Here is a 26,318-nt window from a genome sequence, read left to right as displayed (position 1 = left end):
GTATATATTTTGTTCACCACAACTGTACAGCTAAGCTGATATAGTTAGTTCAGGCACTAAGAGTCGTCGCTATACACAGATGGCGGCTGGCAGCTCCCTCACTCTTTCAAGGTCACACGCACTAAACTTTCTCCCCCAACAATACTGTTTGCAGTGTTATTACCCTATATACACATATTATATATAAGTATCTACATTGTTTATGCACCGTAACTGTATACCTAAGCTTGTAGTGCGCCCAAAGAGCATAGTGGCCACCCTCTAAACAGCTAGACAAATCGTGCAGATGACGTCACCTCCGTCACCCATATGGCTCCTCCCAGCATAATCCTTTTGCTGTTATTACACTAATACACACATTATATATAAGTATCTACATTTGTGTTTACTAGTTGTGTTTTTACGGGGGTTGAGCTTTGCTCTTTCGGCCCGCCTCTCAACTGTCAATCAACTGTTTACTAACTACTTTTTTTTTTTTTTTTTTTTTTTTTTTTTTTTCTCCACACCACACCACACACATACACACCCCAGGAAGCAGCCCGTGACAGCTGACTAACTCCCAGGTACCTATTTACTGCTAGGTAACAGGGGCATTCAGGGTGAAAGAAACTTTGCCCATTTGTTTCTGCCTCGTGCGGGAATCGAACCCGCGCCACAGAATTACGAATCCTGCGCGCTATCCACCAGGCTACGAGGCCCCTCGAGGCCCCCTTGTGTTGTGACGGTAACGCGTTGGTGTTCGGCTGTTTCAAAAGCTAGGGGTATGGCCTCGTCACATATAGAAACAAAAAAGAGAAAATCTGGAACTTCGTCTGTGGTAAGGTAATGGGAAGACACACAAAACACAAGTAAATTTAACAATGAGATTTTAATTACGTTAGAAAAGCAAAACATAAATAAAATGGACATACAAATTGGAACATAAAATCAATCGATCAAAATAATAAGAATAATCAAATGACAAAATGAAAAGTTACGTTAAGACAAGTGAGTAATAACAAGTGAACAATATACAGGCATACCTCAGAATGCGAGTTTAATCCGTTCCTGGAGACGCCTCGCCTTCCGAAAACTCGCATTCCGAAGTTAATTTCCCCATAAGAAATAAAGGGAAATGAATTAATCCGTTCCTGACTACCCCAAAAACCCCACATCAAACTAAATTTTTATACCTAATTTACCTAATTCATCTAAATAAACCTACAAAACTATGTTCCAGTTATTACTTACCTTGCTGTCGAGTGCTGTAGGCGTATGGAAGATGGTGAGGAGGGGGGAGGAGGAGAGGAGTTACTGTTTGGAAGGGGAGTCCCCTTCCATAATCACATCACATAACCCCATGCCTTGTAACACTATGGATACCACTTCTCTTTCTAAATTTTTCAAACCAGCCCCTGCTTGCCTTAAACTCTTTCTTATCTGCATCACTCGTTGCAGGGGTCTTCTTTAGAAGGTCTTCGTGCAACACCCTGGCTTTCTCACAAATAATGGCCTCCGAAACACTATCACCCCTCAACTCCTTGTCGTGTATCCAAATTAATAACAACTTTTCCACTTCTTCAAGTATTTGTGGTCTTTGTGCCGTTAATGTTCTTACTCCTTTTGCCACATTAGCACTCATAATCTTATTTTTCTTCTTAAGTATAGTGCATATTGTTGATGTGGCTTTGTTGTACTGCCTACAAAGTTCAACAACACGTGTACCGTTCTCATGCTTCCGAATGATCTTTTGTTTCTCCTCTATTGTCATCCTCACATGAGCTTTCTGGCCTTTATCCTTACCACTGGCTTTCTTGGGACTCATGGTGAGATATATAATAACAAATTGTATAGACAAATCACCAAAAATCCAACAAAACACTGAAAATCCGCGACAAGAATTGATGTGGGGGTAGTCACTGAGCGCGAGACAATGGTAAACTGAGGGGCGGCGGGGCGGAGGGGCGACGATCGCCGAACCACCACGCGCTAGGTCGGCTGTACGCGTATCAACAAACTCGCGTCCAAACTCGCCTCCCGAAGTAACCATCGCCTTCCGAGACAAATTTTTGGAGTAAATACACCTCGCCTTCCGAAAACCTCGCATACAGGGACAATCGCATTCCGAGGTACCACTGTACAATCAGATATATAGGTGCAGGAATATTGGCTTTAAGCTGCCACCTCTCTTAGTACACGTAAGCCAGAGCTTAGTCTACCAACGAGACGTGTTAACTTGTTGAAAGCACTGGATATTCTGAGGTCTCTAGGTCGTGGTGGCCCCAGACATCAGGTAGTGTGGTGGTGGAGAAGCAGGTGCGACTGACCACCGGCCAATCAGCGATGAGCAGGCGACGGACAGGTAGTTTGGTGGTTCGAGTGGCGGGGGGAGCAGGTGTTCCTGGTGCTGAATACGTTTGCTCTCTGGCAAACCTTGGTGTTGTATTTGTTGGATATTTCTTCCATATTAGTTGTATAGGGATGTATAGCGACGAACTTAGGAGGGAAGAGCAGGCTCAATCTCTCTTGAAGGAGATTATCGTCACAACTCTCCCCCGAAGCCTGCGGTTCTGGAAGAAGTACGTCGTTATGTGGTGGAGTAATAGATGGAGTCGCTTCTACTTCATAAACTCTGGAGGGAGCATCGGCTAAGATGTTGTCGGAACCTTGGTATAGCGTGTCTCCAGGTTGAATTTCTGCAGTTATCAAGCCCATAGTAGAAGACGTTGAGATGAGAAGTGGGCGTGCTGCAGGAGGTGTAGGGTGGTGTGGTCCGTGTTGATGGTAGACCGAGCACTTTTCAGGTGTGGAGTAAAGTGCTGGAGCTTCAGGATGATGAAGAGTAGCTCCTTGCCAATTGTTCCATAGTTCCTTGTAGCAGTAGTCGCTGACAGGTGTATTCTCCTCACCTCGTTGCTGCATCATGACACCACCAACGTCGGTACCACTGGCGTCGACATGGAGGATGAAGGGCTTATCTGACGAGGTGAGAGTGGAATTAGAATATGGCAAAGGAGCACTATTAGGGTCCTGAAAATGGTTGGGATTATCAATATGGATTTTTGAATGAGAAAGCGTGGACTCCTTGTCGGTGCTTTCGGGAGGAGAAGCTGGGAAGGTCTCACTGTGGATGTATGGTTCTGTAAAAGTAGAATAATTTGTCATGACAGTGGGAGGAGTACCATTATACAGCTTCAGGAGGTTGACGTGGCACAGCTGGGTCTTCCGCCGCCTATCTGGAATCTCGAGAACGTAGTTATTGTTGTTTCGGCACTCCTTGACGCGGTAGGGTCCTGAAAACCTGTTTTGTAAAGGAGAACCTGGGATAGGAAAGTATGCTAGTACGAAGTCTCCCGGCTTAAATTTTCTTACTTTGCTGGTCTGGTCGTAATGAGTCTTCATCCTCTCCTGGGCTTTCAATAGATTATCATGGGCAAAACGGTGGACTCTCTCTAGAATGTGTTGAAGGTTTTGAAGAAACTGGGGCACATTCTGATGCTCACTGAAGGTGGCATCTCGGAGAGAGTCTTTGAAAGCCTTAAGGGGAGTACGGCACTTACGGCCGTAGAGCATCTCATAAGGAGATACTCCTAGGGACTCATTGGGAAGACTTCTGTAAATGCACATTATCATGTCAATTTGCTTATCCCAATCCTTAGAGGTTTCACTACAAAACTTTTTCAAGAGTGCTTTGATAGTCTGATGACTACGCTCAAGAGAACCCTGTGAAGCAGGATGATAGGGGCTGGACAATACCTGTTTGATGTTGAACTCCTCCAGTGTCCTTTTGAAGAGATCACTGGTGAAGTTGGTACCACAGTCGCTTTGAATCTCCCTGGGAAATCCATATTGAGTGAAGATCTTCAATAGATGCTTTACAACCGTAGCAGCCGTGATGTTCTTCACTGGAACTGCTATGGGAAATCTGGTGGTAGGACACAGGATGGTTAAGATATAGGCGTTACCTGAACTGGTCCGAGGTAAAGGACCAACACAGTCTATTATAAGTCTGTGGAAAGGTTCCGCAGGCACCTGTATGGGAATCAGTGGCGCTCTGGGAATGGAGATGTTCGGTTTGCCTGCCATCTGACATGTATGACACTGTTTTACGTACTGTTTGATGCTATTTACCATACCTGGCCAGTAGTAGTCTTGACGAATTCCATGGTAAGTCTTGTTGAATCCGTAGTGGGAGAGTGCTCCGTGGGCCAGGTGTAGAATAGTGGGCCGCAGGCTGGTAGGAATCACAAGTTGTTCGATGTTGGCCCAATCGTCCTCCTCCTTCAGTTTACTGGGTCTATATCTGCGGTAGAGCAAGTCGTTCTCTAGGAAGAACTCAGGAATACTGTCGGGTTGAGTCTCAGCCTGGAAAAACAATGGTGTTAAGGTAAGATCTTCCCTCTGCAACTTACGGAACTCCAACTTGGTCAGATTCGGGGGTAGTTTCTGAGGGTCTTGAGGGACAGCGGTAGCAGTAGAGTCAGCTGGCTGTGGTCGTGCGGCTTGTGCACGAGTGGTCACTAGAACCGGAGGAGAAACTTCATCACTCTCTTGAACCTCTGCTGGAACATACTCGAGTATAGGATTAATTGGCACAGAGGTACACACCTGGGGTTTGTCCATGACGATCAGGTTGGTCGGTTGCAGGTCTTCTGCCAAGTCGTTGCCTAGGAGAAGTTGCACTCCAGGCATGGGAAAAGGCTTTTCCCTGACGGCGACTTGGACTTCTCCGTTCACGTAGGGACAATCCAGGTGAACTCTGGCGAGAGGGTAAGGAGTGGTAGCAGTGAGGTCAGTGATGAAGACAGTTTCTCCGGTGTAGGCGATGTTGGGCACAGCCGTCTTCAAGATGATCGATTGAAGAGCCACTGTGTCCCTCAAGATCTTCAATTTGAAACGTCCCTCCGGATTTGAACCGTTGGCAGAGACAGTTCCAGTATACAGGTGGTTACTGAAAAGAGAAAGATCATTAACATTAACACCAACATTCATCACAGGCTTACCGGACTTAGGAGGAGTTGGTTTGGGTTTCTGTGTGTCAGTGGTTCCTTTGTATTGAGACTTACCACACTTGTCTATGGTATGTCCATAGAGTCTACAATACTTGCAGTACAATTGCGAGCCAGCTTGATCGGTGCTCACTTTCTCGTAACTGTACCACGACTTCTTACTGGAGGATGGTTCGGGTGTCAGCCGGTGGATGAGGCTGTAAGTGTCAGCCGACTTAGCACACTTCAGGTAGTCGGTTTCTTCTTTATCTGCTAAGTATAGACGGACAGGAGGCGGCACACGCCTCAAGAATTCTTCAACTAGCATCAGGTTGACGAGTTCTGTAAAAGTAGAGACATGTGCTGCTTCCAGCCATTTCATAAAATATCTCCGTTTTGTGTTAGCAAACTCGAGGAAGGTAGTGGTACTTGCCTTCAGGTGGTCACGGAATTTCCTTCGATAACTTTCTGTGGAGAGGAGGTAGGCGTCCAACACTGCTTGTTTCAGAGTCTGGTAGTCATTCTCAGACGCCAAAGTACTGAGTGTGACTGCAGCTCTACCTGTAAGATGGACTCTGAGAAGTGTGGCCCATTGGTCGACAGGCCAACTGAGTTGATTAGCAAGGGTTTCAAAGGTGGTGAAAAACACATCAACTTCTGCTTCTACAAAGGATGGCATTAACTTACTTGCATGTGATATATTAAAACTGACGGGAAGATTGGCAGTAGCTTGCTGGCGTTGAGCGAGGTGTGAAGTTTCCAACGCGAATTCTTGTTGACGACACTCTAGAGCCAGAGTCGCTTGTTGTTTGTCATGTTCGCGTTGAATCTCCAACTCGCGTCGTTTTGTTTCAAGCTGTACTCATTCACGTTCACGGAGTAAGGCAATCTCACGTTCTTGTTCTTCCCTTCGTATGGCAGCTGCTTCCCTTTGTTGTTCGAGGGCTTCCCTTTGCTGTTCGCGGGCTTCCCTTTGCTGTTCGCGGGCTTCCCTTTGCTGCTCACGTTCAATCTTGGCCAGCTCCAATTTGAGTTTCATCGTTGCCAAATCAGTTTTATCTGCAATATAGTAAGTTTCATGAGTTTCAGAGTCTATCTTACCTTGCTCTAAATAGTGATCCAGCAACAGGTTGTGTATGTCATTTTTGTTGGCTTGGTAGGGAACTTCTAGTTGATACTCATGTGCAAGAGTTTGTAATTCAGTCCTCTTGGCACGACTTAAAGTCCCTATTTCACCTGCTGGATCTGCACGGAAAGCTTGGAGACGAAACATGGTGAAATTAGCAAATAAATGTACAACGAATATACCGTTATATAGTGAATGTCAGAAACAGGACAACGTGGCAACTGGTACCTATCCTGTGGGATCTTTAACAATTAAAGTTAAGTACAAGATGTTAAATGATTAATTTAAATCAAGGGCGCAGGAAATCTTGTACCCGGTACTCATGTAAGAGGATAAGGGCAAGAAAATCCTACTAAACAAATGAAACTGAGTTTCAAAAACAAATGAAACAGTTAATTGCCTCAAAAGTAAAATTGGTAGTCCAAGGATGTAGGCATACCTTGCCGAGTCTCTATAGGACATAAGCAAGTTTTTCCTACTGAAATTAATATGATACTTACAGAATTAGCAAACTTTTGTGCTCTGAAAAGTAAGCTAATTCCCTACCGTTGTATGTATCATCATCTCTGACTGACGTGTAGGAGTGCGAGGTGTCAACTGGTGACGAGAACTGCTGCTGAGGTCCCAATTCAGCAACTAAAGTTCGAGCTAGAGGAACTATGGCCCTCTTTATCCTCCTACAGTCATATTGCAGAAGATTAGGTGCACTTGACCCGGGGCAGACCACAGTACCAATATGATGATCTGTCAAAAATGAGAAATATCCAAGGGACAAAAGATGGTAAACACGAGTAATAACACGGAGGGAGAGATGACCAATTAAGAGTATGACTGCGGCCTACAGTCACCACGTAATCCAAAGTTGTCTCACCTTCACCATATGCTACTCTCGTAATGCACAATACACTCCGCACCATATAGAAATGAAATTGAATATGAAAAATAGTAAAAGCTACGTTACCAAAGTTAAATACGCTTACCATAAATTACTACTTGGCACCAGTACCTGAGTGAAGCTCCCGGACAGGCCCCCACTTAATATGTGACGGTAACGCGTTGGTGTTTGGCTGTTTCAAAAGCTAGGGGTATGGCCTCGTCACATATAGAAACAAAAAGAGAAAATCTGGAACTTCGTCTGTGGTAAGGTAATGGGAAGACACACAAAACACAAGTAAATTTAACAATGAGATTTTAATTACGTTAGAAAAGCAAAACATGAATAAAATGGACATACAAATTGGAACAAAATCAATCAATCAAAATAATAAGAATAATCAAATGACAAAATGAAAAGTTACGTTAAGACAAGTGAGTAATAACAAGTGAACAATATACAATCAGATATATAGGTGCAGGAATATTGGCTTTAAGCTGCCACCTCTCTTAGTACACGTAAGCCAGAGCTTAGTCTACCAACGAGACGTGTGAACTTGTTGAAAGCACTGGATATTCTGAGGCCTCTAGGTCGTGGTGGCCCCAGACATCAGGTAGTGTGGTGGTGGAGAAGCAGGTGCGACTGACCACCGGCCAATCAGCGATGAGCAGGCGACGGACAGGTAGTTTGGTGGTTCGAGTGGCGGGGGGAGCAGGTGTTCCTGGTGCTGAATACGTTTGCTCTCTGGCAAACCTTGGTGTTGTATTTGTTGGATATTTCTTCCATATTAGTTGTATAGGGATGTATAGCGACGAACTTAGGAGGGAAGAGCAGGCTCGATCTCTCTTGAAGGAGATTATCGTCACAGTGTTCACCATAGAGAACCACTGACCTGGTATGGTGAATGCAAACAATAACAGGTGGCCACACAGTCAGTAAACGATGCTGTCTCCCTCCGTCTCTCAGCATCACTCCTCCCACAACGCTAATTATTACAACAATCCTGCTATTATCACAACCCTGGTTATTTATATCACAGTCATGGGGTCATCTGTAATATTGTCATCGCTAAATAATAATTATATATTTATTTTGACATTTTTCGGCGATGCTGTGGTCACAAGCTGAACAGCAATGCTGTTCGCTCATGCTGCGTGCGCCAGCCTTGGTTGCTCCAACAGTACTGTGCCTCTCACGCCTGAGAATATTGCCCACGATTTTTTTTAAAGATGGTATCTGTTTACAAGAGCCCTGAGGAAGCTACTGTGAACCCCGTGTAGCCGCGGGCCATTTGAATCAGGCCTGGCACCCTATGGCGTATATATACGCCATGCGCACCATGGGACATGTTACTCAGGGCGTATATATACACCATGCGCAGTTCAAGGGTTAACAGGCATACGACAGAACTGACAGGCATAACACATGAGATTTCCCACAAGCACGATGCTATAAATGAGGGATGTGTTCTTGAACCACCAAAAATCCTCACAAAACCAATATTTTTTGGACATAAAAAACACCGCATATTATTTGTCTTGAATGATGGTGTTATCCTGCTTATCAAAGTTAGCAGTCTTTGAAGAGTGAACTTATCTAATTTCATGAATAAATAAATGAAAATACATTTGTTCTATATTAGCAGTCAGCCATTTGTACTTCATCTGGTGCCTTTAGAGTTAAAATAAGTAATAAGGTTTTGGTTGTGAGATAATTAGGTGATGTGGCAATATTTTAATATTGCTGTATTGGTTTAATTTAGTATTGCACCTTTATGTGGCATTTCGTACAGGACAGGCATTCGTACTGGAGTTGCAGGTGTTAGAGGTTTTTCGGTGACTTCATGTCCTGCTAACTCCAATGGTACTAGTTTTTCCTAGTGTCTTAAGGTAGTGGTGCTTTTGCACTTTACCTTTACTATCCTCAAGACACCCTGGCTGTCTGGGTGGACAGAAACAATATGACCTAGTGGCTACTCTGAACATGGACTGTCACTATCCACCAGAACATCGTCAAGCATTAATTGCATTTTATTATAGGTGGTTGTTTGCCTCATAGAGATACTCATGCAGAGCAGTTAGATACTTTTGAGTCCAAACCTCATTCCACTGACTGATTACTCTTGACAGATGTTTGTACAGTGTGTCCTCACTTGAACGAACTATATGGGGCGAGGCCGATTCGTTCCAGTGCGGAATTCGTTCCATCCGTCCGGCCCCAAAAAAACCCCTCTGACCCCCCCCCCAAAAAAAAAAAAAAAAAAAAAAAAAAATTAACCTTAATTTATGTAATCTTTCTAAATCTAAAATCTAGTTTATAAATCTAGCAATAAATTGTTTCTGTGTTTTACTGTACTTACCTTAACAGTTGAGTTGTGTAGTGCAGACTTTTAGCCTCAATACCCTGAGAGTGCCAGATATGATATGAATATAAATTCATTAAGGAACAGTAACTTTTCTAACAAATGTACATTATACACTACAGTCTGTACATAAAGTACAAACCACTAGAATCACACTACAGTACTTAAGTAAACGTATACTGTACTGTATCACTTAAACTACACTTTTTACACTTTGTACATTTATGTCATTAGATCTGTGTTGTACAGTTCAATTGGCACTCCCAGGTAAGTTATGGCTAGTGCTGGGTGCTGGTCCAGTTGCCTGGGCATCCTCATGTAAGTCCTTGCTGGTGCTAGGTGCTGGTCCAGTATCCTGGGCATCCTCAGGTAAGTCCATGCTAGTGCTAGGTGCTGGTACAGTATCCTGGGCATCCTCATGTGAGTCCATGCTAGGTGCTGGTCCAGTATCCTGGGCATCCTCAGGTGAGTCCTTGCTAGGTGCTGGTACAGTATCCTGGGCATCCTCATGTGAGTCCATGCTAGTGCTAGGTGCTGGTCCAGTATCCTGGGCATCCTCATGTAAGTCCTTGCTGGTGCTAGGTGCTGGTCCAGTATCCTGGGCATCCTCAGGTGAGTCCATGCTAGTGCTAGGTGCTGGTACAGTATCCTGGGCATCCTCAGGTGAGTCCATGCTAGGTGCTGGTCCAGTATCCTGGGCATCCTCAGGTGAGTCCATGCTAGTGCTAGGTGCTGGTACAGTATCCTGGGCATCCTCAGGTGAGTCCATGCTAGGTGCTGGTCCAGTATCCTGGGCATCCTCAGGTGAGTCCATGCTAGTGCTAGGTGCTGGTACAGTATCCTGGGCATCCTCAGGTGAGTCCATGCTAGGTGCTGGTCCAGTATCCTGGGCATCCTCAGGTGAGTCCATGCTAGTGCTAGGTGCTGGTACAGTATCCTGGGCATCCTCAGGTGAGTCCATGCTAGGTGCTGGTCCAGTATCCTGGGCATCCTCAGGTGAGTCCATGCTAGTGCTAGGTGCTGGTCCAGTTGCCTGGGCATCCTCAGGTAATTACCTAAGTGTAATTACCTAAGTGTAGTTACAGGATGAGAGCTACGCTCGTGGTGTCCCGTCTTCCCAGCACTCTTTGTCATATAACGCTTTGAAACTACTGACGGTCTTGGCCTCCACCACCTTCTCACTTAACTTGTTCCAACCGTCTACCACTCTATTTGCGAAGGTGAATTTTCTTATATTTCTTCGGCATCTGTGTTTAGCTAGTTTAAATCTATGACCTCTTGTTCTTGAAATTCCAGGTCTCAGGAAGTCTTCCCTGTCGATTTTATCAATTCCTGTTACTATTTTGTATGTAGTGATCATATCACCTCTTTTTCTTCTGTCTTCTAGTTTTGGCATATTTAATGCTTCTAACCTCTCCTCGTAGCTCTTGCCCTTCAGTTCTGGGAGCCACTTAGTAGCATGTCTTTGCACCTTTTCCAGTTTGTTGATGTGCTTCTTAAGATATGGGCACCACACAACAGCTGCATATTCTAGCTTTGGCCTAACAAAAGTCATGAACAATTTCTTTAGTATATCGCCATCCATGTATTTAAATGCAATTCTGAAGTTAGAAAGCATAGCATAGGCTCCTTGCACAATATTCTTTATGTGGTCCTCAGGTGATAGTTTTCTATCTAGAACCACTCCTAGATCTCTTTCTTTATCAGAATTCTTTAAAGATTTCTCACATAATATATAGGTTGTGTGGGGTCTATGTTCTCCTATTCCACATTCCATAACATGACATTTATTAACATTAAATTCCATTTGCCAAGTGGTGCTCCATATACTTATTTTGTCCAGGTCTTCTTGAAGGGCATGACAGTCATCTAAATTCCTTATCCTTCCTATTATCTTAGCATCATCAGCAAACATGTTCATATAATTCTGTATACCAACTGGTAGATCATTTATGTACACAATAAACATCACTGGTGCAAGAACTGAACCCTGTGGTACTCCACTTGTGACATTTCTCCATTCCGATACATTGCCTCTGATTACTGCCCTCATTTTTCTATCAGTCAGAAAATTTTTCATCCATGATAGAAGCTTACCTGTCACCCCTCCAATATTTTCCAGTTTCCAGAACAACCTCTTATGTGGAACTCTGTCGAAAGCCTTTTTTAGGTCCAGATAGATGCAGTCAACCCAACCATCTCTTTCCTGTAATATCTCTGTGGCTCGATCATAGAAACTGAGTAAATTCGATACACAGGATCTTCCAGATCGAAAACCATACTGTCTGTCTGATATTATATCATTTCTCTCTAGGTGTTCTACCCATTTAGTTTTGATTAGTTTTTCCAATACTTTCACTATTACACTTGTCAATGATACAGGTCTATAATTGAGGGGGTCTTCCCTGCTGCCACTTTTGTAGATTGGAACTATGTTAGCCTGTTTCCACCCGTCTGCTACGATTCCTGTACACAGGGATGCCTGAAAGATCAGGTGAAGTGGAATGCTGAGCTCAGATGCACATTCTCTCAGAACCCATGGTGAAACGCCATCTGGGCCAGCTGCTTTGTTCTTACCGAGCTCCTTGAGCATTTTTTCCACTTCGTCTCTAGACACCTCTATGTGTTCTATGTTGTTCTCTGGAATTCTTATTGTATCTGGTTCCCTAAAGATTTCATTTTGTACAAACACACTTTGGAACTTTTCGTTTAGTGTTTCACACATTTCCTTTTCATCTTCCGTGAATCTATTTCCCATTTTCAACCTCTGAATATTATCCTTTACCTGCAATTTGTTGTTTATGAATTTATAGAATAGACCTGGTTCTGTTTTACATTTGTCCGCAATCCCTTTTTCAAAATTTCTTTCTGCCTCTCTCCTCACTGCTGTGTAGTTGTTTCTCGCATCTTTGTATCGCTGGTATGTTTGGGGGTTCGGCCTCTTCCTGTATTGATTCCATTTTTGTGTCTTTCGGTCTCTAGCCCTCTCGCAATTTCTATTGAACCAATCCTGTTTCCTAGTTCTGCATCTCTGTTTTGGTATAAATTTTTTTGTGCCTTTATCATATATTTCACAAAACTTGCCATACATCTCATTCACTTCCTTGCCTAGCATCAAGTCTGTCCAATTATACTCACTAAAAAAATTTCTAAGGTCACCATAATGTCCTCTCCTGAAGTCTGGTTTTTCAACTGCTTCAACCTCCTTATTTTCTTCCAGCTTATAATGCATTGCATACTTTATTCCCAAAAAGACATGGTCACTTTTACCCAAGGGAGGAAGGTACTGAATGTCAAATATCTCTTCCTCCTTCCTGGTAAATATCAAATCTAGCATGGAGGGAACGTCCCCTTCCCTCATCCTCGTAGCTTGTTTAACATGTTGATACAAGAATGTTTCCAGGATGAGGTCTACAAATTTACAGGTCCAAAAATCTTCTGTTTTAGCTTCATATGCTTCCCAGTCTATGGATTTCAAGTTGAAGTCACCGACTATCAACAGTCGTGATCTATCGTTATCCGCTCCCGCTATAATCTCTCTCATTATTGTTATAAGACCTTCACATTTACTATCTAGCTCCTCCTTTGACCATGTGCTGCTTGGCGGTGGACTATATGCATTTATCATCATTAGTTTATCATCCTCATAGCAGATCTCTAGTGCTATTATGTCAACTTCTTGTGGATTGGCAGTCATTATTTCCTTCACCTTTAGGTGTTCTTTTACCAGCACAGCAACGCCACCGCCTTTCCTAATTTTTCTGTCCCGTCTCCAAATTGAGTAGCCCCTTGGGAATATGACCTCATTTAAAATTACATCTTCAAGTTTTGTCTCCGTGAGTGCAACAATGTCTGGTGTCTGCAGCTGTATTACATCACTTAACTCCAGTATCTTCGATCTCACTCCATCTATGTTGGTGTATGCAATCTTCAGGAACTTGTTCCCCCTCTCCTTATTCTTCACTCCCCCTCTCTCTATTGATTTTGTTGGTTTGCCTTTATGTACCACTTTACTGGTTTGCCTACCCCTATCACTTGGTAGAAAAAAGAATTTATTTCTTCTTCATTCCTGCTCTCATTTAAATGTTTTGCCTCGGCGAGGTTCAGTTTCAGCTTCTCTCTGTCTTCTTTTGAAAGATCTCGTCTTAACGACCACCCTTTCCCATCCTCATCCCTTTGCAATTTTCTAGCATTCCTTAGTACTTCTTCCATCTGTTTGGCACCGTTTAGGGTGATCCTCAAAGGTCGATCTTTCCCTTTTACGTACCTGCCTATTCTCCTGTAGTCGCACACATTCTCTCTGTTTGTAAGACCTTCCACGAGGCCAACAATTTTATCTACTACTTTAGCTTCTTCTACAGCTCTTTCTGACCTAGATGTTATCGCCTTTTCTTTGCAGCCAAAAATGATCAGGGACTTACTCCGATCAACTGTGTTTTGCACCAACTTCGGGTTAGATGCCAATTCTTTCCTCACTTCTAGCCTAATGTTTGTTTTATCTTGGTTGCTGCAGTGTTTGACTTCCTTTACTGCTTCTTCTATTTTTTCCTTCTCCTTGGCCACTTGTGCATAAGTGAGTTGCATATCTTTCTTGCACTGTTCTATTCCCTGTGTAACTTCCTCCATCTGTGCTGACAAAAGCTGTTTCTCCTGTTGTATTTCCTTGCCTAACCTATTGTAGTCATTTATGTTTAAATTTACTTTAACTTCTTCCAAAGCTATTTTTAAGAGTTTATTTTCTTCTTCCATGGCTTTGCAATTTGTTTCCAATTGATTCTTATCCTTGCGCAAGTCTTTCACTAAACCCTCAAGACATAAAACTTTGCTATTCAAATGGTCATTACTTTCTTTCAATTTACTAATTATTTCTACATGAGAGTTCACTATAGTATCTAAATTTACCAACTTGTTATGTAGACTACTAATATCAATGCTTTCTTCATTGAATCCCTCAAAATCAAGCTCTGTTTTGTTTTTCCCCTTGCCAGTGGCCATCTTGAATGTTCTTCTCTGCACTGTAAACACTAGGGCAACTTTTTCTCATCCGATTTTTCACTTCCCTTAGCACTTTCCTGTTATCTCACCTATTTTTCAAGAGCACTATACCTTTATGTTCTCTGGGACACCACTCACTACCATCAACCTGTACTACAATACTTAGGATTGTTGAAATATGCTGGAGCTCCTCTGCTGCAAGTGTTGACCCTAGGGGTGTCACCCTAGGGTCAACTAGCAAGGACTCACCCTAGGTGAGTCCTTGCTAGTGCTGGGTGCTGGTCCTGTAGGCCTACTGTTAAGCTGTACCAAAAACTTTTGAATCTTAGTTTGTTTCTTCATTATGAGCTTCTTCATTATAATATCTTTCAATCCCCTTAGGTGTAGATAATAATCTGCCACGTCTTCATCATCAGTTACAGCAACCATATCAAGCAGCTGATTAAGGTTTTGCAATGATGCAGCATATGGAATAGGTAACATGCTACAGGTATCTTCCTCCTCTTCCGCATCCTCATCACCATTACCAGTAACACACTGAATAATCTCATCATCAGTTAATTCACCATAACCTGGATCATCAGCATCATTATCTAACCACTCAGTCACATCAGAAAGTTGCAAATCTTCCTCGCCAGCATCTCTTAATGTCTCAAAAATCGCATTATCAAAGCCCTCAAAATCATAGTCATCTTCGTCTTCATTCTCACCAGGTACCGGACTCAGAATTTTATTCCATGCGTTCTTTAATGTGGTGACCTTCAACTCGTTCCATTGTTTGGCCCAGATGTAAATAGCGTCTTTAATTGAATATTTCTTGAAGTTTTCTAGTGTTCTACTAGCTCTTGTATCCTTATTAAGCCTCTCGTCTTCCTGAGAGAGCAGAACTTCCATTATTTCTACATTCATAGCTCTCTTATAAAGCCGTTTGAGAGCATAGATAACCCCTGATCCATGGGCTGTATTAAAGATGTAGTATTTGGTGGTAAAGCCATACATGTTATTTTACCATCAGGCGATGTTAATTTAGCAATGGGGTGAGCTGGGGCATTATCAACCAACAGCATTGCCTTTACATCAGCAGGACGAATGCCACGCTCATTGATCTGATGCTTTCTTACTTCTTTACAAAAGTGATTCTGGAACCAGTCTTCAAAAATAATCTGTGTGAACCAGGCATTTTTGGTGTTGTAGTAAACGACAGGTAATCTGTTCATGCAGTTTTTCAATGCTCTGGGGTTGGCAGATTTCCCAACAATTGCGCACTTTGTTCGGTGACTGCCATCTGCATTACCGCACAATAATGCTGAAATTCTTTCCTTGCTTACCTTGCGACCAGGAATACTCTCCTCAAGCCTAGAGGCCAAAGTGTTTCTTTGAAGGCATTTCCAGTTAAAGCCTGTTTCATCTGCATTGTACACTTGAAACCAGCTTAGATTATTAGATACCATGTGCTGAGAAAGTTTATATTTAAATGCATTAACACTTCCTACATCTGCACTTAAGGCTTCGCCACAAATTTTCTTGTTAATGATGCCATGCCTCTCTTTAAATCGACATACCCATCCAGTGCTAGCCTTGAAATTGTCAATGTTTAACTTTTCAGCAAGTCTTTCAGCTGCATTTCTAATAGAATCAACTGAAACAGCAATTCCTTTCGCACGATGCTGTGTAAACCATTTGAATACAGCAGAGTCCAAATCCGTATATTTAGCAGGCTTCAATGTTTTCCTGTTGCCTATTGCATGAGTTTGACTTTGAGCAACGAATTTCCTAATATTATCCTTCTGCTTTTTTATATCACAAACTGTAGCTTTACCGATGTTGAATTCTTGGGCGAGACGGGTGACTGAGTATCCACGCTCTGCTTTCTCTATTAAATCAATTTTCTGATCAATTGACAAATATTTTCTCTTTCGTTTTAAATCTTGAACACCACAAATGCTGCTCTGAGACATCTTGACAGAGTATAAGAGTTCAAACGATAAAAATTGTTCAAAATTATCCTTCACGCGCGACCAACACGTTTTCACACTGGGAGGAGGGGAGACAAATGGTGCCAGCCACCTCACCAAGGCCTAACGTTTACATGACCTGTGCTTATTTTATTGGCCTACTCAAAATTTAATCTAAATAGGCTTACAAATTGTTTTCAAATAATATTGTTTGTTGTTATAATTAATAAAATATTGTCTGTTTTGAAGTTTTATTCATTTTATACAGTACAGTACTGTATTACATAAAACCTAATGTATTACAATACAGTACGTAGGCTGTTAGAGGAGGGAGGGAGGGAGAGATCCAGGAAACAAACCCCCCCCTCCCCCCCCAATGGCTCAAGGAGCGACCTGCCGGCCACACAAAGCCAACTGTTATCTAGACCCCAATTTTATTAAAAATTCAGTGAAAAGGAAATGTGTTGAAACTTTAAAATATATACTGTATATATCACAATTTTCACCATTATTATTGCGCCAATATGACATTTTTCTAATAAAAAGGCTATTCTCAGTGTAGATAATGCGATAATTATTATTAAATTGACTCTTGGCATCTGACGACGAGAGAGGAGAGGAGTAGTGGCTGGTCTCTGGTGGTCAGGTGCAGGAAGGAGGGAGGGGGGGGCTGGGGGGCTGGAGAGGGAGCTAGGAGCCGCCAGTCACATGTGGTACCTGCCTCTACAGCCTTTACTGACACCACTACTGTACCTGTACAGCATTACTCCAGCCTCCCTTGACAACTTCTACCACTGACAACACCTGCCCCCTAACAACTGACACCATTTGCCTCCTGACAACAACTCTCTCACCAATGCCCTCCTGACACCATTTTATCACCATTTCAGCTGGTTGTCAGCTGCCTGGCTGACAACCTGCCTCCCATGAGAATACGTAACTTACACCACCTGCCCCTGACACCATTTGCCTCCTGACAACAACTCTCTCACCAATGCCCTCCTGACACCACTTTATCACCATTTCAGCTGGTTGTCAGCTGCCTGGCTGACAACCTGCCTCCCATGAGAATACGTAACTTACACCACCTGCCCCTGACACCATTTGCCTCCTGACAACAACTCTCTCACCAATGCCCTCCTGACACCACTTTATCACCATTTCAGCTGGTTGTCAGCTGCCTGGCTGACAACCTGCCTCCCATGAGAATACGTAACTTACACCACCTGCCCCTGACACCATTTGCCTCCTGACAACAACTCTCTCACCAATGCCCTCCTGACACCATTTTATCACCATTTCAGCTGGTTGTCAGCTGCCTGGCTGACAACCTGCCTCCCATGAGAATACGTAACTTACACCACCTGCCCCTGACACCATTTGCCTCCTGACAACAACTCTCTCACCAATACCCTCCTGACACCATTTTATCACCATTTCTCCCAAGAAACAATGGCTAAGGATAATAAAACACTATACTGTACATGTATAACTGTTTACACTCTGGCGAATCATAGTTGGTGACAGCCAGCTCCGACGCTCGGCCTCGGTGACCGCTTGGACGAACATTCCTCACTTAATCGAACATTTGTATGTTCCACTGAACATTTGGTACCGAATTCAATTTGTTCGGCTCTTCCGGGAATTCAATAGAGCGGGGTTCGTTAGACTGAGGAAGCACTGTAAATCTAAACCAAGTCGCTCTCTAATATATGAAGGATCTCCTGGTCCTTCGTTAGTGAGGGATGCAATAGGAGCAAGAGGTCCTCCATACATCTGATAAGATGGACTTAGTGGATCATGTTGTGAGTTATCATCAGAGAGGTAAGTCATTGGTCTGTTATTGACTCGAGACTCAATATCCGTGACAATGGTTTGCAACTCCCAGAGAGTGATTTTTTGGTGCTGCAGGATTTTCCTTAGCCAGCATTTTAGTCCCCACCATTCGCTTATAGTAGCCTCTGTTCCACAGTGCTCTGGGTGGTTTGAATTTCCAGTAGCACTGCCATTGGTTCAGGGCAGTGCGAATGACTGGGTGATTTCAGACTTCCCTCAGGCATGTTTCCTCTGACACTATAAGACAGAAGAGTTAGGGGAGACATGATCACTACCTATACAATTCTCAGCGGAACTGACTGGGTAGATAAAGATAAACTGTTTAGTAACTGTTTAGTAGTACATGAACAAGGGGACACAGGTGGAAACTTAGTACCCAAATGAGCCTAAGGGATGTTAGAAAGAACTATTTTAGTGTCAGAGTAGTTAACAGATGGAAAGCATTAGGCAGTGATGTAGTGGAGGCAGATTCCATACACAGTTTCAAATGTAGATTTGATGGAGCCCAGTAGGCTCAGGAATCTGTACACCTAAACATGTTCTACGTCAGATGTTCATGAATCTGAACATGTTCCTGAAAATTTTATATACAAACATATATGGAGTGAGATAAAAAATATTGGAGCTGAAACATATAATTCAGCTTATGGTTCCAGATAGTCACATTAACCCTTGTGTTGCTAAGGGCTTTGGCTATTGTCACCCACCGGCGCACAACCAAAAAAAAAAATTTTTTTCTTCTAAACCTGTTAATTTGTGTTCCCTGATCACGGGAAAAATAATAAAAAAAAAGGTAAGTGGCATATTTTACCCGCTAAAGGGCGGGGAAGTCTGGCAAAAAAAAAAAAGGCGCTGACTCAACATGTATCGGAGGCGGTCTGCTCAGCCCCACCTGTCAGGCAGAAGTGGCCACAAAGAGATACCTAATTATACCTAATACCACAAAGAAAATACCTAATTATTTAAATGTCTCTGATATTTTTTTTTTTTTTCCTGTAATATTATTCAATAGTGTGTAGTGTGATATATTTATATAATAAAATGTGTGAATCATCGCTGTACTCAAAATTATGATGTGCATATTATTGATTCAATTATTGTGTTCATAAAACAATAAACAAATACTTTGTCGGTTATTACACTATAAACACAAGTTATATATACGTATCTGCATGTTTTATTCACCATAACGAACCACTAAGTTGATATTACGAGTCAAAAAACAGAGAGGTGTGGCCACCACATCTGCCAGTCAGCCTCTCGCTGCCACTCCCTCCCTCAATGACTCCTCACTCGCCCACATCCTCCTCCCATCATACTGATTTTGCTTCTATTCACTTATACAGATGTTATATAACTATATGTTCTGTTGACCATAACTGTTCATCTAAGCTGGTATAGTGCCCAAAGATCATAGTAGCCACCCCTACCAGCATGACAAATCATGCAGATGTCGCCACCTCCCTCACCAAAATGGCTTCTCCCCCCCACACTCCTTTTGCTGTTATTGCAATATATATACACGTTATATGTAAGTATCTACATTTGTGTTCACCCTAACGAACCACTAAGTTGGTATGCTGAGTGGCAGTGGCAGTGGCAGTGGCAGCCAGTGGTAGCCTGCCACTGGCTGTCACCCCCTCCCTCCCTCACCTCACCTAACTCACCACCATTCTCCTCCCACCATACTGTTTTTGCTGTTATTTACTATATATAGACGTTATATATAAATATCTGCATGTTATGTTCACCATAGTGAACAACTGGTAATTTCCTTACCTTGCTGGAAAATACTTCCTTTTAAATTACAAAACTCAATCTTGAGACCTTCATTTTCTTGTTCTAATTTAATTATCTTTTCTGGGGGGAGCCCCTACGGCTCCCCGGAGCTATCCATGGCTGATATGGATATCCTAACTATTTTGCATCAGTCGATGTGGGTGGAGTTCTAGGCCTACCGGGGACCACGAGCCAGAACCTGGCCCCCTCACAGAGGCACGGGGAGCAATGGCCCATAGAATGCACATGTGATTTGGAGCATTCTATATCTGCCATCGACCGGGACAGGCACCCAGAAAGGTAAGCGCCACAAAACAAACCCCTATTCTGGTTAACAACAAAAATTGACAAACGAGTGGACAGAACTTCCCAAAAGAAAAACGAGTAAACAAGCATGACTTCACACGAGCTGCGCCGCATGTCTGCACAGCTCCCCCCTCCCCGGGAGAGGGAAGGGGGAGCCCCAGACCCCCGCGCTGGCGATCCCCGCCCCAGTTCCTCGGCTGATGGGATCATGCACGGTCGTGTGGCTCCAGCTCCGGTCTTGTCTCAGTGCTGTGACTTGTTTTCAGTGCTGCTCTTACGGTGGTCGTGTGAGCTAGTAGTAGTATACTCAGGTACTCGGGCTGCATGTGCTTAGGTTCACCTTCCCTGAGTGCCCTGTAAGTACCGCCCTTGGGGCTTAGGGTTGCCCCAAGATTGGTTGATGATCTTACCCTTTGCTGTCGGGGTGATGATTCGTCTCTCCTTCAACGGCGGCTTCAACTTGCGATTGATGCCGTGTCGTCTTGGGCCACCGATCATGGCTTCAAGTTCTCTGCGTCTAAGACTTGTGCTATGACTTTTACTCGGATGCATGTCATTCTTTGTCCCCTCTTTGTTGCTTTATGGTCATCCCATTGTGTACAGGGATTCCGCAAAGCTTTTGGGGTTAGTCTTTGACACTCGTTTGTCTTGGTCAGCCCATATCTCTTACCTCCGAGTTGAATGCTCTAAGGCCCTTAACCCACTTAAGGTTTTGTCCCATACTTCTTGGGGAGCAGATAGGCGCACGCTTCTCTATTTGCACTCCTCTCTCGTCCTGTCTAAACTCGATTATGGTTGCCCTGCATACTCTTCTGCTTCTCCTACTCTTCGCCGTCTTGATGCTTTGCACCATACTGGGTTGCGTCTCAGCTCTGGTGCCTTTCGTTCAACTCCCGCCCTCAGTTTGTATGTTGACACGGGCTTTTTCTCTCTTCAGGAGCGCCGTGATCGCTAATGTCTTCTCTATCTTGCGCTGTCCTTACAACATCCTTCCTCTCGCCTCTGTCGTGCTTTGACTTTTCCTCCTCCTGTAGCTCCTGTTCCTCTTCATCGTCTCCCTCTTTTTGTCCGGTTATCTCGCTTACAGGATTCTCTTTCTGTTCATATTTCTACTGTTTCTCCTCATATTGTTCCTTCCTTGCCTCTGTGGAGAGTCCCCTTCCCAAGTTTTGTACGTCCTTGACTTGTATTACTAAAGCCTTTACCCCTCCTACAATTCTGAAAAGCCTCTTCCTTGAGCACTTTTCTTCGCACTCCCACTGTTTCCATCTTCACCGATGGGTCTAAGTCTGCGGGAGGTGTGGGCTACTCACACAGAGTAGCTCACACCAGATTAAGGCAGTGTCTGGGATGCTCCCGGACGCAGGTTCGAATCCTCGTCACGGCCCTTGTGGATTTGTTCATGTGGGCTACTCTGTTGTTTTTCCTGACTGTACTTATATGTGTCGCCTCCCTTCGGAGGGTAGCGTCTTTACAGCAGAACTTTATGCTATTCTCTATGCTCTCCATCTCTTGCTTTCTCATTATCATTTCTTCTTTGTGGTTGTAGTTGACTCTCATAGTGCTCTCATGGCTCTAGGGTCCTTTAATCCTGTCCATCCGGTGGTCATTGAGATTCAACATTGGCTGTTTCTTATTTCTAGTAAATTTAAATCAGTAGAGTTTGGCTGTTTCTTATTTCTAGTAAATTTAAATCAGTAGAGTTTTGCTGGGTTCCCAGCCATATTGGTGTTTCTTACAATGAGTGTGCGGATGCTGCCGCTAAGGAAGCTATCCGTTCTTGTCCCATCTCCCATAAAGGTATACCTTATTCCGACTTTTATCCTGTTATTCATTCCTCCATCCTTGCCCGTTGGCAGGGTTGTTGGTCCTCTGTGGTTAGTAACAAGCTGCGTACTCTCAAACGTAGTGTGTCCCCGTGGCTATCCTCCTACCACCGTAACCGGCGGTGGGAAACTGCTTTGGCACGGCTGCGGGTTAGCCATACTCGCTTAACCCACGGTCACTCAATGGAGCGCCGCCCTCCTCCTTATTGTCCAAATTGTGTTGTCCCTCTTACGGTCGTGCATGTCCTTGTTGAATGTCCTGACTTCCAGGACGAGCGTGTGTCTTGCTTTCCGACCGTCCCTTGCGGTCACTTGTCCCTAGATAGAATAATATGTGAATCGGATACTTTTGATATCGTTCACCTTATGTGTTTTTGTTCTCGTATTGGCATTCTTGGTGATATTTATCGCCCACTGATTATTTCGCACTTTGATGGTGCTACATAGCCTTCCCAGTTTGGTGCCTTCTTTTGATAATTGCTTTACCTTACTCTACTGCCACCTACAGAAGGATCTCTTGGGGAGGGAGGGAATGAGGGAAAGTGAATGTGCGCGGGACAGTGGAAGTGAACAGCAGTAAGGGGTGACTCCCTCCCTTCTTGGTGGGAAGGGAGGGAGTGGTGTGGTGGTGTACAACAAGTGTTAGGCCACTGATCCGGCCAAACACCTGATTTTCTGGCTCCTATGAACATTTTGACCAGATATATAGATAACTTTATCCGGACATGATTTTGGCCGTATAAGGGCGTTTTCCTGATATTCGAATCCCGAATACTCGAGTGTCTACAGTATACGTATTGCACGGTTTAAGGGTTAAAATAAGTAAATGTCACCACTCCCTGTGTGAAGGGAGTGGTGAGGCCAGGTTCTGGCACTGGTCCAAGTATGTCTAAAGAACTTGGCGGATGACATGAGCTAGTAGATGGTATCCTATCAGTATATAATGACTTCGGGAGCCACCAGGGCTCGCCCAGAAATTTTTATTTCACTACATTTTACACTTTTTTTTTTTTTTGCTAACAGTAATATGTTTATTATTTTCAGTACTCCAGAGTTCAAGAATAATGCTGCAGAAGAGAAGAACGCTTTAAGCAGGTAATAATCTAAACAAAATTTTAATTTGTCCTAAGTTAAAATATTTTGAATCTTTTTTCCCATCTTAAATGTTGCATTAGTCAAACGAATTACAAATTATATTGCTTTACAGTGCATCCTTGAATCTGGGAATATCTGGTTGCAATGCATACTTACCTGACCAGATTTTACTCACCCACATTCCCAAACAAATGTGTGATGAAGTGAGTGATGTGTGTATTGACTCAGCTTGCAGTACCAGAGTTCATGGACCTGTGGAAAAGTTGATGGGCCTAATTTCTTTAAATCATTTTTGGGTCTGGCTTTACCTTTAAGGAATATGGGAAATATTATGGTATGATGTAAAGGGACTTTTTAATATGACTTCAGTCATGTTTTTAATTATTTTTTTAGAGGACTGCAACATTAGGAGCAAGAGTTGCAGCCTTGGAAAATCTGTTGAGCATATTTAATAAATAATTCTACGGGTCATTTTTGTTTTGAGTTTGTGCACTTTTTGTTCACTTAGGTATGGGCCTTGCTTTCTTTTGAAAATAAGGTTTTGAGGCTGAGGTGTGAGAAATAAGCTATATGTGGTGAAATCTTTTTACAGACAAGTTCTAGCAGTTGTTCAACATATGATAGCTTCAAATTAAAAATTTGAGATGGGAGCTCCTTGTGGTTCCCTGAAGATTGCTTCCTGAAATTACTTCATACAAATAGGTCACATCAGTCGCAGATAGTTGTGTGTGGTCTACCGGGGACCAGTGCCAGAACATGGCCTTGGTCATAAAAGACACAGGTAGCAGGTGACAGTTTGCGACCTTAGCAGAAAAATCCTCCCGAAAGTTAACGCAGCTTTACAGACAACTGAAGAGTTCACAGAACAACCTGTCCTCTTACAAAGCACGTCACATTTTGATCGTATGCATTACAAAAGGCCAAAAATTGTCATACTTGAAATTGGAAGTGGCTTGCAAAAATGACGTAATGTCCTGTTTTCTGTTTTGGGTCCTCTGGTAGGTTAACCCTTACACTGCTCAGGGGTCCTGGGGACATTTACACCCCTGTGCACAAGAAAAAAAAAAAAATCAAATTTTTTTTTCGTCTTCTAAACATGTTAATTTGAGTCCTGAGCACGGGAAAAATAATAAAAAAATTCTATTATACATACCAATGACACAATTGAGCCGAGAAGTTGGCCGATGACGTCACAGAACGTGAGCGCTCAAGGGTGCTACGTCAGCTAGCCTTCACTCACGGCCGCTCACGCGGCCCGAGTTGCTGCGAATTTATTTTCGCGGAATTATTTACAGTATTCTTGGGTCATTTTACACAAATTTTTTTCGCTAGTATTGTTCCAATTATTAGCAATAGACATTGTATTATAATAAAAATGGTATAAACTCACTAGGCGTTCACATATTAGTGTCACAAGTATGCCCACCAAAATGGTATAATTTACAGGAAATATTCAATGTATTTGGGTTTTTTTCAGTATAAACACAAAAGTTAACTTGATATATACATTTATTTACCAAAGAATTACACATTTAGTACTCCAGGAGACTGTGATACTGTGCGAAACAGTCGATATGGCACAGAGGGACGGCACACGCTTCCCACCATGTCAACACTAATTTACGTTTCTGTGGCCTCAATTTGGTACTGGAACACACAACACACCGACGCTGGCCTGCTGCACGAGCTCCAGTTGGTGGTAATTTCTTGATTTGGTGTATCAGAAAGGCTTCCCTGTAAGCGAGCCTGGGTGCAGGAGCATGGTTCAGTATTGGGTCTCGAATGGGTCTTTGTATGCCAGGTGTGTCCTTGCCAAATTTACCTAGCAACTGTTTCACAACTTGAAAACTAAACGAACGGAAATATGGTTTTCTACCTGTCTTCACAAGAAACATGTTGTAACTGTTCAGCATTGTTACGTCAATAAGGTGGAAAATCATTTTCTTTGTCCACTTCACTGTTTTCCGTACACACTCTACAGCACCCACCATCATGTCACATTTATCAACTAAACGCATGTTAATGTTGTAGTCCATCACACAATCTGGCTTATATATTATTTGCTTTGTTGTTCTGTTCACCTTGCCACTGTCTACCATTGTACCAGGGTGAATGGTGGTCAACATGTTCACTTCACGTCTGTCTTTCCACCGCACTGAAAGCATTGCACCACTTTTTCTTACCTCGCAATCCCCAACTTGCATAGCAGTATCAAACACAGGCATTTCCTTTCGTTTTGGCTTTACTGTTCCACACACTCCAGTCTTATTATCCAGCAAGAATTTCGTTAGCAAGGGACTGGTATAATAGTTATCTGTGTACAATATGTGGCCCTTGTTCAGATATGGTGCAAGCAATGACTTCACCACACTACCTGAGAAGCCATGTTCGTCATTAGCAGGAATATCTACATTTGTGGCTGAATAAAGTATCGTGTGTAACACCATTCCTGATTCACAGTCACAGAGCACAAAGAATTTCAGTCCAAATCGGTGACGTTTTGAGGGAATATACTGCTTGAAGGCAGCACGTCCTTTGAAAAGCACAAGGGATTCATCGATAACCAGCTTCTGAGCTGGTACGTAGTAATCTCGGAACTTTCCAATCAGGTCATTTAGCACGTGCCTCACCCTCCAAAGCCGATCATCCTGTGTCTCGTCTGCATTATTTGCAAAATGAATGCACCGTAGGATCAACAAAAATCTGTCTCGGGACATATATTTCCCGAACAATGGTGTTGGAACAGCGTTGTCTTTGCTCCAATAATCTGAAATTACGTCTTTCACACAATGTTTCATCAACATGCAAATTGCGAAAAACACATACATTTCACCAACAGTTGTCTCTTTCCAACGCTGTAGTCGTGAAAATTCTGAAACTTCCTCACCTTCGATGAGATCGGCCGCAAGTCTGTTCGTTTCGTGAACAATGTGTTCCATGAGCGGCTCATTGAAATATGCAGTAAAGAAGTCCATTTCACACATTTCGTCACCAGTATCAGGAAAAAGATCTGTAATTCCCACATCTCTGTTGTCAAAGTCGGGAATTTGTGGAACAAAATCTTCCCCATCACTCCACACACACACACAAACCTGCTGGCTTCCGAGAGCCATTAGCTGCACCACGGCGAGGAATCCGGGGACCAGGAGCTGAAGCAGGCAATGTAACAGTAGGGGCAGGAACGGTAGATGAGGAAA

General features: G+C 43.2%; 2 protein-coding genes across 3 annotated transcripts in view; one reads left to right on the top strand and one right to left on the bottom strand.

The window, feature by feature from the left end:
• LOC123770980 (probable tRNA (uracil-O(2)-)-methyltransferase) overlaps positions 1 to 26,318 on the top strand; it is a 156,979-nt gene that overhangs the window by 21,400 nt on the left and 109,261 nt on the right. For both annotated transcript variants that reach the window (XM_045763146.2, XM_045763145.2), the window contains one exon: positions 23,071 to 23,121. The gene's annotated coding sequence lies outside the window, so the exon portion shown is untranslated. The remainder of the gene's footprint in view (positions 1 to 23,070; positions 23,122 to 26,318) is intronic.
• On the bottom strand, positions 15,230 to 16,282 carry LOC138354912 (tigger transposable element-derived protein 7-like). Its single transcript, XM_069309392.1, has one exon. The coding sequence runs from the start codon at positions 16,280 to 16,282 to the stop codon at positions 15,230 to 15,232; it is 1,053 nt and encodes a 350-aa protein (XP_069165493.1).

This window comes from Procambarus clarkii, chromosome 65 (genome assembly GCF_040958095.1).
Source record: "Procambarus clarkii isolate CNS0578487 chromosome 65, FALCON_Pclarkii_2.0, whole genome shotgun sequence".
Lineage (NCBI taxonomy): Eukaryota > Metazoa > Arthropoda > Malacostraca > Decapoda > Cambaridae > Procambarus > Procambarus clarkii.
This window is presented reverse-complemented; position numbering and strand designations above follow the sequence as displayed.

What these genes read in the sequence shown, in the direction of transcription:
- LOC138354912 (XM_069309392.1), bottom strand. Translation starts at nt 16,282, where the DNA reads ATGTCTCAGAGCAGCATTTGTGGTGTTCAAGATTTAAAACGAAAGAGA.